Source organism: Artemia franciscana, chromosome 7 (assembly GCF_032884065.1).
Source record: "Artemia franciscana chromosome 7, ASM3288406v1, whole genome shotgun sequence".
In the NCBI taxonomy this organism is placed as follows: Eukaryota; Metazoa; Arthropoda; class Branchiopoda; order Anostraca; family Artemiidae; genus Artemia; species Artemia franciscana.
In genome coordinates, this window is record NC_088869.1 from 59,391,246 (window position 1) to 59,407,638 (window position 16,393).

General features: G+C 35.3%; 1 protein-coding gene across 3 annotated transcripts in view; it reads left to right on the top strand.

The window, feature by feature from the left end:
* LOC136029543 (neutral alpha-glucosidase AB-like) overlaps positions 1-16,182 on the top strand; it is a 77,765-nt gene extending 61,583 nt beyond the window's left edge. For 2 of the 3 annotated variants that reach the window (XM_065708013.1, XM_065708014.1), the window contains 5 exons: positions 627-876; positions 2,340-2,500; positions 7,414-7,637; positions 11,966-12,066; positions 15,928-16,182. In XM_065708013.1, coding sequence (XP_065564085.1) covers positions 627-876; positions 2,340-2,500; positions 7,414-7,637; positions 11,966-12,066; positions 15,928-16,040 — 849 coding nt within the window. In that variant the 3' untranslated portion in view covers positions 16,041-16,182. Of the gene's footprint in view, positions 1-626; positions 877-2,339; positions 2,501-7,413; positions 7,638-11,678; positions 11,740-11,965; positions 12,067-15,927 lie in introns of those variants that run through there. The other variant, XM_065708015.1, reaches the window with a different exon arrangement.
* The last annotated feature ends 211 nt before the right edge of the window (positions 16,183-16,393 follow it).

Genomic DNA, 16,393 nt, shown 5'->3' on the forward strand with positions numbered 1-16,393 from the left:
TTCTAATCAAACTGTTAGGTACTTTTACTTGATATCGATATCGATTGCGCCGTCAGAAACAAGCTGTAATCCAGAAACATTCTTTTAAAAAAAAGAGCCTACTTGACGCTTGAGTTTTGAATGAGGTACAGTATTGCCAGATATAGGTGTCTTATATTGAACGTGTCTACTTTTCAAACTAGTTAGTCGGGACAGTGGTATTTGGTCAATATTGGTGCAAAATTGGAAAAATCTTTTCCTTGACGTTTTCCAAAGAACTCGGGTTCTTGGCAGCTTTATGAGCAAAATTTATTTTGTAAAAAAAAAAATTGAGTAACACTTTTTTTTAAACTATCTAAATTATTTGAAATGTTAATTTATTATTGAAAAAAAGAAAGCTTCTGGTAGATGTTTGAAGATTGTTTTCATAAATTTTGTGCATAACGAAATTACAGACAACCAAAAGAGTTCAAAAATATTGTTGAGATTTTTATCCCTAATGTTTTATTTGTTTTGTTAAATGCATTCAAAATCTCTTTAACTGGAGACTTGTAGGGTATTGTTGTTGTTGTTTTGGTTTCGTTGTTGACATAATTATAAAGTGGTTGTGTTGTAATAATTCCAAGGTATAGAATATCTTTTTTCAGGCTGGCGCATATCAACCATTTTTCAGAGCCCATGCGCACGAGCAAACAAGGCGCCGAGAACCATACCTATATGATGAAACAACCAAGGATATTATTAGACAAGCAATTAGGCAACGATATGCCTTGTTGCCGTACTGGTATACCCTATTTTATGAAAATGAAAAGACCGGTATCCCACCCATGAGACCTTTGTGGCTGGAGTACCCCAAAGACTCAGATACGTTTGCTCTGGACGATGTATATCTGTTAGGTAATTTCCCATCTTCTAATTTTCACCTTAACCATTATCAAGTTTTTTTTTTCATTCTTACCTGTATAAGTAGAGACAGTGACATTGTGTTTGCATTTTTCTTCCAAATATAGCTTTTCATTTAAATTTCGTCTAAAAATTTGCACTGTAAGATAGGATAAGATTCATCTAAGAATCATATTTAGATTCTTAGATGAATCTAAATATGACAGTAAATCCCATTAAATCACAGATAATGACGATCAACTTCTTGAAATCTATTCCTGCTTTTTGCGACCCAATCCCAAGCGAAATGCTAGTGAAACATGTTAAGCTTCTTTGGTGTCACAATTTCTAATGATCTTAAGTGGGACACACATGTTTTCAACATTGTTAAACAAGGAAATGTTTCACTATCCATTTTTAAGCTGCTAAACAAATTTAATTGTCCTAAGATACATTCCCTCCGTGTTTACTTATCCTTTATCAGGTCGTTATTGGAATATGCATGTCCGGTCTGGCATTCGCAACTTTCAAATGAACTTAGTGAAAGAATCGAGTCGGTCCAAAAGCGTTCGCTCAGGATCATTTACAAAGAAGGCAAAATTCCATACTCCTTCCTCCTTAAAGCTGCACGCATTACCACCTTAAAAGAAAAAAGGGAAACAATTTGCCTGCTTTTCGCTAAATTAGTCATTTCCAATCCCCGTACTGAGGACTTACTCCCTGATTTTCACAATCCCATTAGACTCCGACTCCCCCGGTCAGCCTCCTTAGCAATCCCAACTTACTCTCCGATCCATGCTGTTACAGAAAGGTTTCGTAAAAGTTTTATACCCTTTATTCTGGAACACCTTAATAATAATTCGTGATTATGTACTTGCCAAATTCCCCTTTTCCTCTATTGCCGTTTTTATTCTTTTTTGATTTACTGCAATGTTTTTGTAATTTAATTGTTAAGTTTACTGATATGCCCTTTATCTTTGATGATTTTGCTTTTTTAATTCCTTTTAATTTTAAGTGCTTGACTTTGTACTGTTTTGAATTTTTTTTCTTAGCTTTTACTGACATATAAAGCGAATTCGGCTCTATGGAGCTTGTGATAGTTTTTTGAAAATGAATATTGTCTTATCTTATCTTACCTGAGGAGGTAATTTTGACAAACTTTTGATAATTTTTTAGTTTGTCAATCTTTTTATTAGTTGCTGCTAATGTAGTTCTAGGAAAACAGAATTCTCTGTCTTTAGTGGCAGATCTGTAGGTGTGTACTCTCGGTGGCAGTACCAGTTTTTTTTTTTTTTTCATTCCTATTAAGCCCATGTCAGAGTGCCTAAGATGTATCTCCTATTTATTTTCTATTCCGTTGGGGTAAGTGGCAGTTGTGGACTGGCTGTGGTACTAGTAGTTTTTACTACTTTACTCTCTTTGGGTAATTGGCTACTCTTTCCTAATAATTTGGATAAGCCACTTTGTTTTGTCTTCAGGTGATTCTCTACTTGTGCGTCCAGTTACAGAAAGCAAAGCTACATCGGTCAAGGTATACTTTCCAAGTGATGAAAGTGCAATGACCATATGGTATGATGTTGAGACTTACGAGACTTTCACTGGAAGAGGCTATAAGTCAATAGAAGTTGACATGTATAAGGTACATGTTTTTTTTCACATATCATAGTGATTATGACGAGTATGATACGATTCATTCTAAGAATTCATTAGTGGTGCTCAATATATTAGTCCATAATACCATCAATTGACAGTGAAAAACATTCCTTTGGCGAATCCCTTAAAGCACCTACAGTACCAAAAAAGAAGCATTTTTTTACTCCTGGGCCATCTTAAGTCTGTTCATACCTGAATGCATAAGAAGGTCTTTTTCAATAAAAATTAAAATTCCAATATTGCCTGATTTTTTAAGGTATATCTGGTGGGGTATTTTTCCACTTAACCATTGTAAACAACCGGGTTTCAAGGTCGCTGTCCTCGCCACTTTAAGTGCGTTTCCTTGAAATCAACTCACTGTTTCAGCTTACATGAAGTCAGTTATCACTAACTTGAAGTCAGCTGTCACGTCAGATTACTTGACGAATTAGTGTAATGGGCATCATAGGCCCAAAGTTTTGGACCCTTGGGAACCGTGCATCGTGAATTTTTATTTGAAGTTGTGTCACCCCCCGAAAATCTAGGGGCATGAGAAACTCGCTTGTTATGATAATGTGTACCCTGGTAAACCGCCTAATCTGAACAGCTTAATTTCGATCAAACTTAATTTAAACTGAAACTTTTACAATTAAACATAAACTCTCGTATTAGTAGATGATTGGTTGGACAACACTGCCTTTCTGTCTCTAATCAAGACGAAATGGATATATTAAAAAATGGCTCAAACTTCAAAGACATTGAATTTAGCAAGAAAAAAAACCTTCTTTGTACGAATGATAATAAAAGCCTGTATATTTTGGCTTCACATCCAGGAGCCTTTGTCAACAGGAAAGAAAAAGGGAAAAAATTGCTTAAACAAATTACCACGTGTATAAAAAGATAAGAAAAACAAACGCTGTACATAAAGCAAAATGAAAAACTAAAGACACTCACGTTTCATAGACTATACTTGTTGTTTTTCAATTGGTCAAACATGACAATTCGTGCAACAAACCATAAGGCAGGGTGACTATTATACTGTTGTGTATATCTGCGTTGTCTTCTGAGATGAGATTCCAGCCACATGATTATTTTTATTTTTAAAATCTTACCTTTATTTAATCATATTTTTAAATTATTCAGAATCATATTTTGATCTAAAGTTTTAATACTGTTTATGTTGGAAAAATTGAACAATTTGTTTCCTAAAAACTCAATTTTTTTCAATTTATTACTATTGAACCTTCCAAGGAAAGTTTTGGTTTGGCTTTCTTTTTTTTCTTTTCCTTTTTTTTCTTTTTTTTTTGGAAGCAATCAGCAATCACCTTCACTCGTAGTGAGAAGAGAGTTTTCCCTTTGCAAATAATGAACAATTAACTTAAAGCAAACAATAATAACAATGATATAAAATCCGCCTTACTAAGACATAATTCGCTCTTCAATCAAAATAGAAAAGAATTGAACAATAAACTTATAATAAACTTATGCAATATGTAATTAAATTAAGAAAAAATGTTACAATAAATTACATTATTAGAATAAACACGTAATAAACTTGTGCACATTTAATTTATATTTTGAATCTCTCCTATGCTCATCTTTTTTTAGTCTTTGATTTTAAGCAAAGCATAAGGTATATCCTAGTAAACCTAACGGGGGGTTGGATGGTGGAAGCAGTCCTCTGTCAGTATATGGTAAGTGTGCATCCCTTAATTTTTATCCGCTTTTAACTTGCCTACTTTTTTTATGGAATTTCCGTACGTTTTCTTCATCTTAATAAAAAAAATAAACATCTTTGCGTACATATGTACGTGGGAGAAAAATGTCCTCGTATTATTTTCTTCCGCTCGCTAAAGTTTTTATTGTTTTAAAAAGTAGAGTTGTGGGAAAGAGTCAAACTTTAGCGTAAAGAGCGAGGCGTTGAGGAGGGGACAACCCCCTTCGTATGCGGAAAAATTTCCGTTACGTTATAAGTTTTAATGTCGCTCCATACTTGCAGTTAAAAAAACTTGTTTTTTTATTTAATCACCGCAAAAATCGTACATCTAAAATTTATAATTTTCCAAAATATACTTTCAACTAATGATCTTTGGCAGGTGTAATTTTTCCATTTTGTGTATGTGACCCAGTCCCCTGTGTTGCTTTAATCACAATTTCTGAAGGATTGTAGAGAGTTTTGCTTCAGTTGCCTTCGAAGGTCGTTGGAGAATATGTCTAGATATGTTACATAAGCTATACCTCTTAGACATTTAGTCTCGAAGGCCAAAATTTTGCGTTCGTTCTTGACTTTTAATGTCCACGTTTCGCAGGTGTACTAGCAACAGGGATGAACGAGTAGGATCTTCAATTGCCTTGATAGATGTTTATTTTGAAGAGAGGAAGTATCCCCTTGAAGCTCGCACCCAGGGCGAGTCTTCGTTATGTCATCGGAACAGTTATTGTCTGATCTTTGTAGACTCCATAGGTGCACCAACTTAGCCACTGATTTGATTTCTTCCCTACTTACTCGATATAAACGGTGGATGGGTTTGTGCATAACTTCTGTCTCCTTGTGGTTTATTCGCATGCCAAAATTATTTGATGTAGACTCAAGTTCGGAGGCTTGGGTCGCAGAATGGATGCAGCTTGTCCAGTTGGTCGGCATAAGCTAGTGTCTCGATGTGAACTCTCTTAATGGTTACTCCAACGTGGTTTTTGGTTTTCAAGCATGGTCAGTAGGCTATGGCGTGCAAAAAAGGTTGAAAAGTTGTGGAGAATTAATGCAGCCTTGCAGCACGCCTGAAGTTGTTACAAACTCTTCTGTTTTGTATTTAGAGGTCTGAACGCAACTACAATAATTTTTGTACATGTTTTTGATCATTTTTTAAATATTTTAGGGAACGCTGTAGTGGGCCAGTATATGCCACAATCCATCTCACCGTACTAGATCGAAGGCATACTATTGCTCTGATTCGGTTTAGAAGAATCCTTGTCATGATTTGAGCTGAGTGACTTGTAAGGCTAATGGGCCCATAGTTTTTGCCGTTATTTTTAGGGTCTTTCTTGTGAAGCGGTACAATAATCGTCTTCACCCATATTTTTTGGAAATGGGTTGTCGACAACAAGGCAATGGCTACTTTATGTTGCATATCCTCTAGGAGAGGGATCCAACTTGGAGTAGCTCGGCGGGGTTGTCATCAGGGTCTGGAACTCTTTTGTTCATGAGATTGTGAATGGCCCCTTTATATTGCTTAGTAAAGGTGGAGGACTAGGGTCGCTTTCCAGTTTGGGAAATCCTGATATCACAGGAGAGTTGCAGGTAAGTAGCGGATTCAATTTCTGTTCAAAGTGGCTTTTCCATCTGTCTTTTATAGCCTCACTGTCATTCAGGAGACCACCGTCCTTGTCCAGGAAGTTAGCCATAGCGGTGGATTTTTTTGTGGAAAGTTCGTTGAATGTTTTGTGCATCCTGTGGCTATTTCCTGATTTAAAGTCGTTGTCGCTGGACTTGCATCTCTCCCGTATGTAGTCTCTGCTCGTATGTAGGGCTGCTCGGATCTTTTTGTTTACCATCTTGTGTGTCCGCTTATACCTATCCCGGCTTCTCTATTTTAGGTTTGTGCTTTGTGGTCCGTTAAACTATATTTGAATTTTTTAAATCAGTTACCATCTCAGCAGAAACATATTCAGTATCGTTCATGTTTTCTTTTCTTTTTATTTATTTAATGTAAACACACCAATAAATGTATACTTTGTGGCCCAGCAAACTATATTTGAATAAAAAACGAAAAAAAAACAGGTTATCATAAAAAAAGCATGTTTTCTTATAAAAAAAATTTTTGCTGTCAACTACCCGCTGGTTTGACTGACCCGGTTGTTTATATCCAGGATTAAGAAACAATCTAGAAGTTCAAGTATTTAGGATGTATTGCGCTCAATTCCATATTTAATAACACTAAAGCATTTTGGTAATTCCTTCTTAGCTACTATTTGTAAATTTTACTTACGTGAATCCTTTTGATGTTAGAAAAGACAAAATCGAGTCCCAAAGCTTACTAATGAGATAGGCTTTGGATCAAGGTTTCATCAGGATTCAGCATTTCAATAAAAATTTAAGATAATGCTGTTATTGGCTTGAGTCAGCTAGACAGGGGTTGGCAAGTGGTAATTTGTCGCAAGATACCAGCCCCATACCCTCGTGAGGATTATCAGATCCTTTTCTGAGGATATAGATGAGACCACGGACCATTCGTTATCTAAAGAGGTATAGTGGAGAACTGTTTATATATATATATATATATATATATATATATATATATATATATATATATATATATATATATATATATATATATATATATATATATATATATATATATATATATATATATATATATATATATATATATATATATATATGAGGCGAAGGGTGCTGAAGCTACATCTAAGATTAATGCTTTACAAATAAATACGAAAGGAATTCCCAAAAACCTGTAATTATAGTAAGAATGAAAGATTTATGTACCACATGAGATTAATCATGAGATTTGTTATGATATTATGAGACGAATGCGATTATATACACTAAAACGTATGATATATAGAAATGCCTTATCGTAATCGATTTGATAATATTTTGGGTTGTGTTAGACATCAGTTTTTCAACATGGTGGTAAAAATCCCCGTCGCTCCTTATTTTTGTGCTTGGCTTTTTTTTCTTTTTTTTTTTTTCTTTTTTTTTACTTGGTAATTGTTCGAGGCCTACGTTGCAGATTAGTGCTCCATAAGTACAAATAAGAAATAGAAGATAATAATATTTGTTGTTTCGAATTAGAGCTTAAATGAAAGAATTATGATAATGAGATTACCTACCAGAAACATATGAGATATAGAAATGTTGTATCACCATCAGTTAAATAAAATGTTTTATCATCCCGCTAGATACCAGTGTTTCAACGTGGTGGTTCAATCATACCCAAAAAGCTACGTCCCCGCCGCTCCTCAGTTTTGATGCAGCATGATCCGTACACCTTAGTAGTAGCTTTGGATGAGGAGGGTAAAGCTAGTGGTACACTTTACATTGATGATGGCGAATCGTTTGATTATCGAGAGGGGAAGTACGTTTATGGTCACTTAGATTATCAAAGAGGAAAACTGAGTTTCAGGTATGTATTATAATTTTTGTTTTTCTTGTTTGCAAAAGCAGCTTTTGTAAAAAAAAAAAAAAAAAATGTTTGAAGTATTTGATCGCCCAAAGAAGTGTGTAAGAAACATGAAACTGAAGCATTCAATTAACCCAAAGGTCAGTTTGTACCATAAAAGTTTTAGAAATACATTGTTCATAGTTATATAAAAAAAAAAAACTATGCAGAGAACGAATGCCCGTATACTTGATTTTTGATATGTTGAATAAAGTAATACCTTCTCTTTGACTTCATCAAATAATCCCGGGGAAAATTAGGGTCTGAACTTCTTAAATATCCAACTAAGCTTAAAACTAAATTTTTGTCTGGAGTTTTTTTTAGGGGGGGGGGAGTTGTTTTAGATTTTATTGATAAATAAACACATTTATAAAACCAAACAAAAGAGAAAATAAATTGTTGTAGCGAAAAGCTGTTTCAGTGTCTTGGCTGAATTTCTCTCAAGTAACGTCGATCCATGATACGGAATGCTTAGTGGTAGACTTGTTTGAATCAGAATCCTCATAGCTTCTAGGCGTGGCTTCGTAAATTGCGTTTATACAAGTAAATGCAACTAGATTCACCATCAAGTAAGGCTTTAATTTATGGATTTTGTCATATCATTTTTGTAATATTAAAATAACTAGCGCAAATCTAGGCTCACCAAGTTTATTTTTCGTAAGTTTTACAACTATAACAAATATTTTTGATAGAGATTTATACCTCAAACAAAACCAGGAGGTTAAAATTCTTGACCATTTCGTTCCGTATTATTCTGTAGTGATCGTTGTTAACAATGTGGAAAGCCGTGTTGCCCAATTATTATTGCCTATTATTAACTTAAAAAAAAAACTGTAAAAAAAGTATCGCAAATTGTTTTATATTCGTTTTTATTACGTTTTTACAAATACTTCGGGGGTAACACCCTAACCCCTCCTTCCTGGATACGTCCTTGCTTCTGCCTTTTATATCGACTGTTCAGTCATGATTTCTCGGTTGATGTCATGTGTGCTCGGGTGTGGTAATTTCTACTAGAAGATTTGAGACAAAAGTTAACACTTCGTTCAAAAGATCCTAGTTCCATCTCTCAATGACCAGAAGAATATTTTGAATAAGCTCAAAGAGAATTTTGAATTCAAAATAACTAGAAGACTATTATAAACTATATGTATCTTGAACACTCTACTTTTGTTTTTCAAAACATCGACAAAAAATAAATTCAAAGAAGACAGGAAAGAACTAATGAAAATAAATGGAATATTTGATGTATTTGAATGATATCAATTCTTGGAAACTCAAACAGGCACCAAAACATAGCACGTATAGCGAGGTGTGCTTTCGCTATTCAGTGTTGTCTAATTATTATTGCCTATTATTAGCTGCGTTTCAACAGGTTAGTTTTGTCAAACTTTCATATATATTTTTTTTTTCAGTCAGTTCCTGTTTGCCAATGAGTGAAAATCGCCTGTAATATGTTTTTTGCCTAATGTTTAACTTTCTTGGAAGAATAGAGATACCAAGCGTGATATTGTTGTAAATACAGCGCCCAATTTGTTCTTTCGCCAAAATGTCATTCCTAGACTCCTGTCACGAGTATTTATCCCCCTTCCTTCACCCCTGCCCAAAAAGAAAGTCCCTGTTATAATTAGGATCCTGTCAGTTGGCAAAGTTGACTCGTGTGCCAAAGTACAGCATAGTTGGACTTTGTGAATGAATGCTTAGGCATGTGTGACGTGGTTTGTTTACAAAAACATTTGATCACTGAAGCGAATGTGCTGTTGCTCCCTCGTGTAAGTGGTCATGATTATTTTGTCAGAAATGCGAAATGGAACGGTTAGCTGGCGAGACCGAGGGGGAATAACGATAAGTTGCAGATGAAAGACTTCGAATGGAATTTGTTGAAATGTGCGATTGTTATCTAGCCATTAACATTCCCGGACCGAGTGGCCTCCTTTTAATCTCTGTCTATCCGCCGAATAGCTACAGGAATGAGGTGTATGAGAAGACACTTATTGTTGTGTGCTCGAGATTTTGGAGGCTGCTTAATAGGTACCAAATGAAGGGTCGAAGCCTGTTTGTGGTGATTTGAATTGTAACGAGTAGGTTTCTTTGCCATCTTGTCAACCTGCTTCGCAGATTCTTCCCAAATTGTGCCTTAGTCAGAAAGCTTTATATTTATCCACAGTGCAACACGCCCAACCTCAAGTCTGTATCGGTTCCTTGCAAACATTCCTTTTACCATTTCCCTATTCGTTATGGTTGATTGTGAATCGGCATGTAGTGATCATTTAGGAATAAGCCTTCTGATTCCTTACTTGGACCTAAGAACCTCTACTCTGCGTAATCAGTATATTAAGCAGACTGGATAAAGTTAAACAAGTATGTATTCCATGAAGGGTTTGATGGCAGACTGATGAAAATCGCAGTATTGTTTTACTTACTAGTCAACAGTCCAGATCAAAATCCTGTTACTCTGAACACCTTCACAGAAGAATTTGTACACTGTCTTAAATATGCTGAAGCAAACGGTTTACCTATGCCCAGTATTAAAAACGGCACCCTAAAACCTCCCTGGAGCAGTTCGTCAAAACATTGAAGCAGAAAGTTAAATATTGGTATTAAATACGGCAAGACAGCGATAGGTCACGAACAGGCGAAGTTCTTAAGTGTTATCGCAACTTGGAGAAATAATATTATAATGCTTCAGATTCCGCTCAATATCGAAGTCTAGAAAAGTGTTTTACCGACTGTCAACCTAACTTGAATAAGCTTTGGAGATTCTTGTAGAAAATAAAAGTGAGAGAAATGACTATAATCATGACCCTATAATCATGTCGTCCTAAATTGTATTTAAAGCTGTAGAGAGTCTCAAGTCCAATAAAGCCTGGGTATTGATCGAATCAGTGGCTCTCACCTGATTAAATGGAGTGCAAAGTTGTTTCATTATTTGTCCCTGGTCCTGGAAATGTCCATTTCCCAAGTATTAGTCCCAGGTAACGTTTATAACGGTCGTACAGTTAATTTAGTGAAAAGGCAAGAATCTTTCAGGATGTCTCCTTGTCTCCTTGTCTGTCTTCTTGGTTTTAGCGAAGTGTTTGATAGAAGATTTGGGTCCTTTACGTTGCAAGCCGTACAGTGCTATTAGAGCTATAATAGCTTGGTTTTTGACGAACCTTAGGCTGTGGCTTTGCTCAGAGGTTGCTGAAGTGGATTTTTAAAAGTAATTTTTACCGTAGTAGTGCTTATATAAAGGGTAGTGTTGAAATCTTGGCCGCGTTCGACTTGGTGATCCATTTCATAACCTTGCCAGCATTATTAGAGACAGGGGTTGATCCGAGGATGGTGCTGGTCCTCCAAGATTGGTATTCGTACAAGGTCATTTATTTGGTGCTTAGTATAGGTGCGGAGTGTGGGATGTACAAGCAAAGGCTGTCGGAACCGATCCAATTGCTTAGACGGGTTAGGGAGAGGTCTTTGTTAAGCCCAATTAAAAAGTGCACTCCTTCTCAACGCTGCTAGAAGAACAGCGGCGGCATGTCAAAAATGAAAATGAAGAGCAAAGACGCATGCGTTTAGAAGACATGCGACACCGAGCATGTGAGCGAGTCAATGAAAATCGACCTGGAGAGGGAGAATCGAAACGTGTCAAAAGTGAAAATGATAGCGATAATGATTGAGTTTGGGATTATGACTTGGATAAGGTCAAATATCCCTACCATACCTTTGTTAAAAAACAAAGGTTTGGCGATATATATTTCATAATGACGAAAGACAAGTCGAGGTAAAACGAACTAAAGAAATTGAAAATGATAGCGATGATGATTGGATTTCGGATTTTGACATGGATAAGGCCTAAGGTCATCAGTACCTACAATACCTTTGAAAATCAAAAACCTGGACTAGATAATTCGTTGGAAGAAAAAGAATTTTTTTCCTACCACCTGAAGAAGTTTTGTACTTTATATATATATATATATATATATATATATATATATATATTTTATTATATATTATATACTGTTTCAGATTTTTAGACGCTGTCAAATGGAAAACGTACAATTTTAGTTTTTAATCTTTCTGGGAGGGGTTATATGACACCCATCCATATCTTCATATAGCCCCCCCCCCCTGGCATAACTTCATATAAAATGAAAACTTTTTTCTGAAATGTTACTGTCACAAGTGCCAAACATTTATTCCTGGTAAAAAAAAAAAGAATAATAAAATTGATTAACAAACAGAATTTTTTAAAAATCAGGCCCTAAAAAAAAGTCAGATAAACCTCAGAAAAGTATATATATGTTCTCTTTCAGATTTTTAGACGCTGGGAGATACTCCGATGCCTCTTGGGTTGAACGAATCATAGTAGCAGGTCTTCGTTTGAAGCCACATAAAATTTTTGCTCAAATTCAAGGTAAATGTTTTGTAAACCGACAAATATGTGCTTAATTTTTCTCTGATGAGAGAGGTCTTTTCGGCCTTCGTTGCACTAAGTTCAGAACACAACCTGATTTGCACTCTTTCCTGGTCTTAGGAGAATGCAAATGGCCAAGTTCCGCTGCTTACCATCCTGGTAAGCAGCTGATCCGCTGCTGATCATAGTTCCGATGATCAGCAGTTCCGCTGCTGATCATAGGAGAAGTCAGCGGGATCTTGTCGTCAGTCATGACGAGGAAATCCATTTTTTGATCAATTTTGGATGTATTTCTTTACCCGTCTTGTAATCTACATTGATAGAATCAGTCGAAAACTCATACTTCTAAGGCTTGAAAGGTAACCAACGAAAGCAATTTTTGTTGGTAAGTTACAAGGCACAACTTTTTTTTGAAATTTCTGCTTTCGATTTTTCTTTCCTCTCTGTATCTATTTTTTTGTTGTGGGTTCATTAACGCTGGTAGATATTCCTATTCCTCGTTAGTTAAGCGAATCTATTCGGTAAGTCACTGTATATAAATTTATAATTTTATAAATTTTTAAATTTATATACAGTGTCTGAAGTCGTATAAAATTTTGGGTCGAATAAACACGTATCAACTGTACCACTCTACCTCATTTTGACATGGGCAATCAAAAATATAAGCTAAATAATTTGTTAGACATCACTGGCTTTCCATTTACAATTAAAACGAAATGAAAATGTTGCGAAATGGGTAACAATTTTTAGAAAGGCAGTAAAGAATTTAATAACTTTTGTATTAATAAGCATATGCTTTGTCGATTAACATCTCCCAATGCACAAGGTAGGGTAAGGAATGATGTCTGTGGCCTCAGCTATCTTCTGATAGTTGAATCCAAGAAAATGTAACAGTTTGGTTACATTTAAAAATCTTGCTTATGCTCTAGGTGAAATAATTGAGATCAAATACAGGTCAAGAAACTTTTAATACTATTACGTTTTAAAAATTGAGTGAATCCTTTCGTCCATATTCAACTTTATTTAGATTTGAGTTTCTCTTGTTTATTTTCCCTTTGTATAGCTTTTTTTTTCACTGTCTCATCAAAAAAAAATATTTTGATTTCCTTTTAGTTTGTAATTGATAAAACACTGACTTCCCTTGTAACAAAAAACAATATAAATGTTCAGAGGGCAATAATCCAAAATTTATATTTAATATAATTTTATTAATGGAAATTTATTAATAAATTATTTTGAAAGCTTAGTATTAGCATGTACCTTTGTGTATGCTGCTTTTTGGGGCGGTTGAACATTTATTTCTTTTTTTTTAAGGTTGGCGACTCAATTACCGTGGCTAACTGCTCCGGCATCAGTTGAGGGTTTCACGTTTTGTTTTTATGTGTCGGTAAAATGAACAGAAAAACATATCCAAAATCTAACACGTAAATCCTCATTTGCTCCTTTAAAAGATAACTTCGAAGACCACACTGCCTTTCCATGACGAAAGTAAAACAGTTCAAAATAGGGATGATACCTTTTTAATGACAGTGATTAGATATAAAATTATTTAACTGGATATTTCAAACACATATACAGTGTTCATCATCAGCAGTAAAACATCATCAGAGTTTTACTGCTGATGATGAACACTGTATATGTGTTCGAAATATCCAGTTAAATAATTTTATATCTATTCACTGTCATTAAAAAGGTATCATTCCTATTTTGAACTGTTTTACTTTCTCCTTCAAAAGGGAAACATAGAATTTGTATATGAGAACCAAACAAGCCATCAATGTGGGAACCAAACCAAATCATTAAAGGGGAAAACATAGAATTTGCTAATGAGAACCAAATCATTATGAGAAACAAACATGAGAACCATCCAAACAAGCATTATAAGGACCAAACCGTTAAAGGGAAAACATAGAATTTGTTTATGAGAACCAAATCCTTTTTTTTCAAAATTAAAAGAGCAATAGACCGATAGATAGATAGATAGATTGCGTATTTCTAAGCCCAAGGGTATTTCAAGGGTATTGTGTGTATTTCATGGGCACAAAAATTTATAAAAACTAAAGTCACCAACAGAACAAATTACAAAGCACACAGAAATATAACAAATAGCGGAAAAATACCTAACGCAGCGAGAAAATAATTGTTATTCTATATGATAAAGTGTACAAACTTTTCCTTCTTTCTAAGCTTTTATCTATGTACACACCAACACGAAATATTGCGGTTGGATCACTACTTTGTGGAATACCAGGAAGCAGCAGAAACAATCCCATATAAGTATTTCTCCCTTAGATCAGAGATCACCGGGCACTTACGGAGAAAATGGTCCAAATCTTCGTCCTCATCTTTACAAAGAGGACACACATACTGCCCTTCAGGATCAACTATCTTTTTGTCGAACACCTCTTGTCTGCTCTGGATTGGAAGGCAATTCGCCCTGATCTGAATCCATCGACATAAAATCATAGCCGGTAAATTAAATTCAAAAAAACTTCCTCTCCAAAACTAGGTTTAGCCTGATTATAATGTTTCAACGTTGTAGAATTTAAAACCAAACTCTAAGATAAATCTTACCTGGCTTTTTAAATCTATTGGTAAATCACAGGAACCAAGGCCATCATTCAATAACTAAGGTATCCCCACTCTTTCTGGTAATGACTTAATTTGGGAGGGCTACGACGTTTTCAAACCTTAATTCAGCATCTGATAGTATGCTGCGTTTACTAGTCTATCATCATTACTCCTAATTAGCTTCAACCAAAATCTAACCATCAAAATAGGCCTACGTGACTTTAACGAAAACAGCCCCATATCACCTTTCATTATCAGTAATATTCAAATTTATGAATAACTTTTTTTCATGGCCGCAAAAGATAGGATGGGGGCTTTAAATTTTCAGTTTTGAGCTCTTCATCAAGGAAAAGCCATGGGTTATGTAATTGAGTGTATAGAGTCAAAGTTTCATTTCAAACACTCGATCATATAAACTTGAAATATTCCACATTTTACTATAGCGCTGGGGGAGGACCTCCAAACTCATCCAATCAGGTAATTTTCTTTCCTTGTGCTTTATTTGATTAGTAAGTTTTCTTAACGCCTAATCTAACAACGTGAGGCTGTGCAGTGGATAGTCAAAAGCCAGTCTTTCTCTGGAGTATTTCAGCAATCAGGGTCAGCTGGTTTCCGAATGTTGCAAGAGACTATTTTCATGTACTACTTTTATTATCAGCCAGGACAGCCGTCCTGGCTGAGTGATTGGCGCGCTGGCGTGGGAATTATGTGTCCAAGGGGCACGGGTTCAATCCCAGTTGTGACCAGTTATTTAGTTTGGGACTGGGGTCAGTGGCGTGACTCTGTAAGCTCAGCCAGAGTCGACCCAGCTCTAAATGGGTACCTGGAGAAATCTGGGGAAGGTAAGCAGGAAGGGTGTGCGAAAGCACAGGATGGTTGGCCTCCAACCCCCCATTGCACTTCCTGGCTGAAGGGCCATGAAACGGAGATCAGCACCGCCGGTTTGGATCTTAAGGGTCTTCTTCCGTCTTGCTTACTTACTTTTACTTTTATTTCACATCTCTCGCTATACATATTGATACAATTAATTTTATTAATTGTATTTTCATTTCATAGATTATATTTGCAATTTTATGTTTGGAGAAGGGACATAATATTGTTTCCCAGTAAAAAGCTAGTATGTTATATTTCTATTTTATTTTTTTGTGTCTGTTGTCCGACAGGATCTATGCCTGTGATAAACTTAGGCTTAAATATATAAATATATTTTTTTATAATATATAAAGTATTTAGTTGATGTGTATTTATTTATAATGTATAGTATTCTCATAATTTGAAATATTTTTTCAGGGACAAAAGATCACGTTGAATTGGACTTCAAATATGAAGCAAAAATGCATATCCTCACTATAAGAAAGCCAAAATTACCAATGAACTACGAATGGCATCTTCAGTTTTATTAGAAGGGTGAAGTGAAGTGAAGGGTGATTTTTTTTATTTATAAACATTACATATGCTCTTTTGCTAGCGATAAATAATCCCCGTAACTGTTTTATACAAGAATGATATGTAATTTTTCTGTTAGTAAATTTCTTGATAGACTTGTACAGTTATTTCAGAGAAAGACACTTGGCCTATGTAGTATATTCGAAATGATCCCTGGAACCCAATTAGAAAAGAGTAAGCGTATTCTTGTTATTAATCATGGCCGGGTGGTTAGCGCTCTGGACTTGAAATCCTGAGGTCAGGGGTCCGAGTCCTGGTGTTGCTGGTTATTTGGTTTGGAACTGGGGTCAATGGTGCGACCTGGTAACCT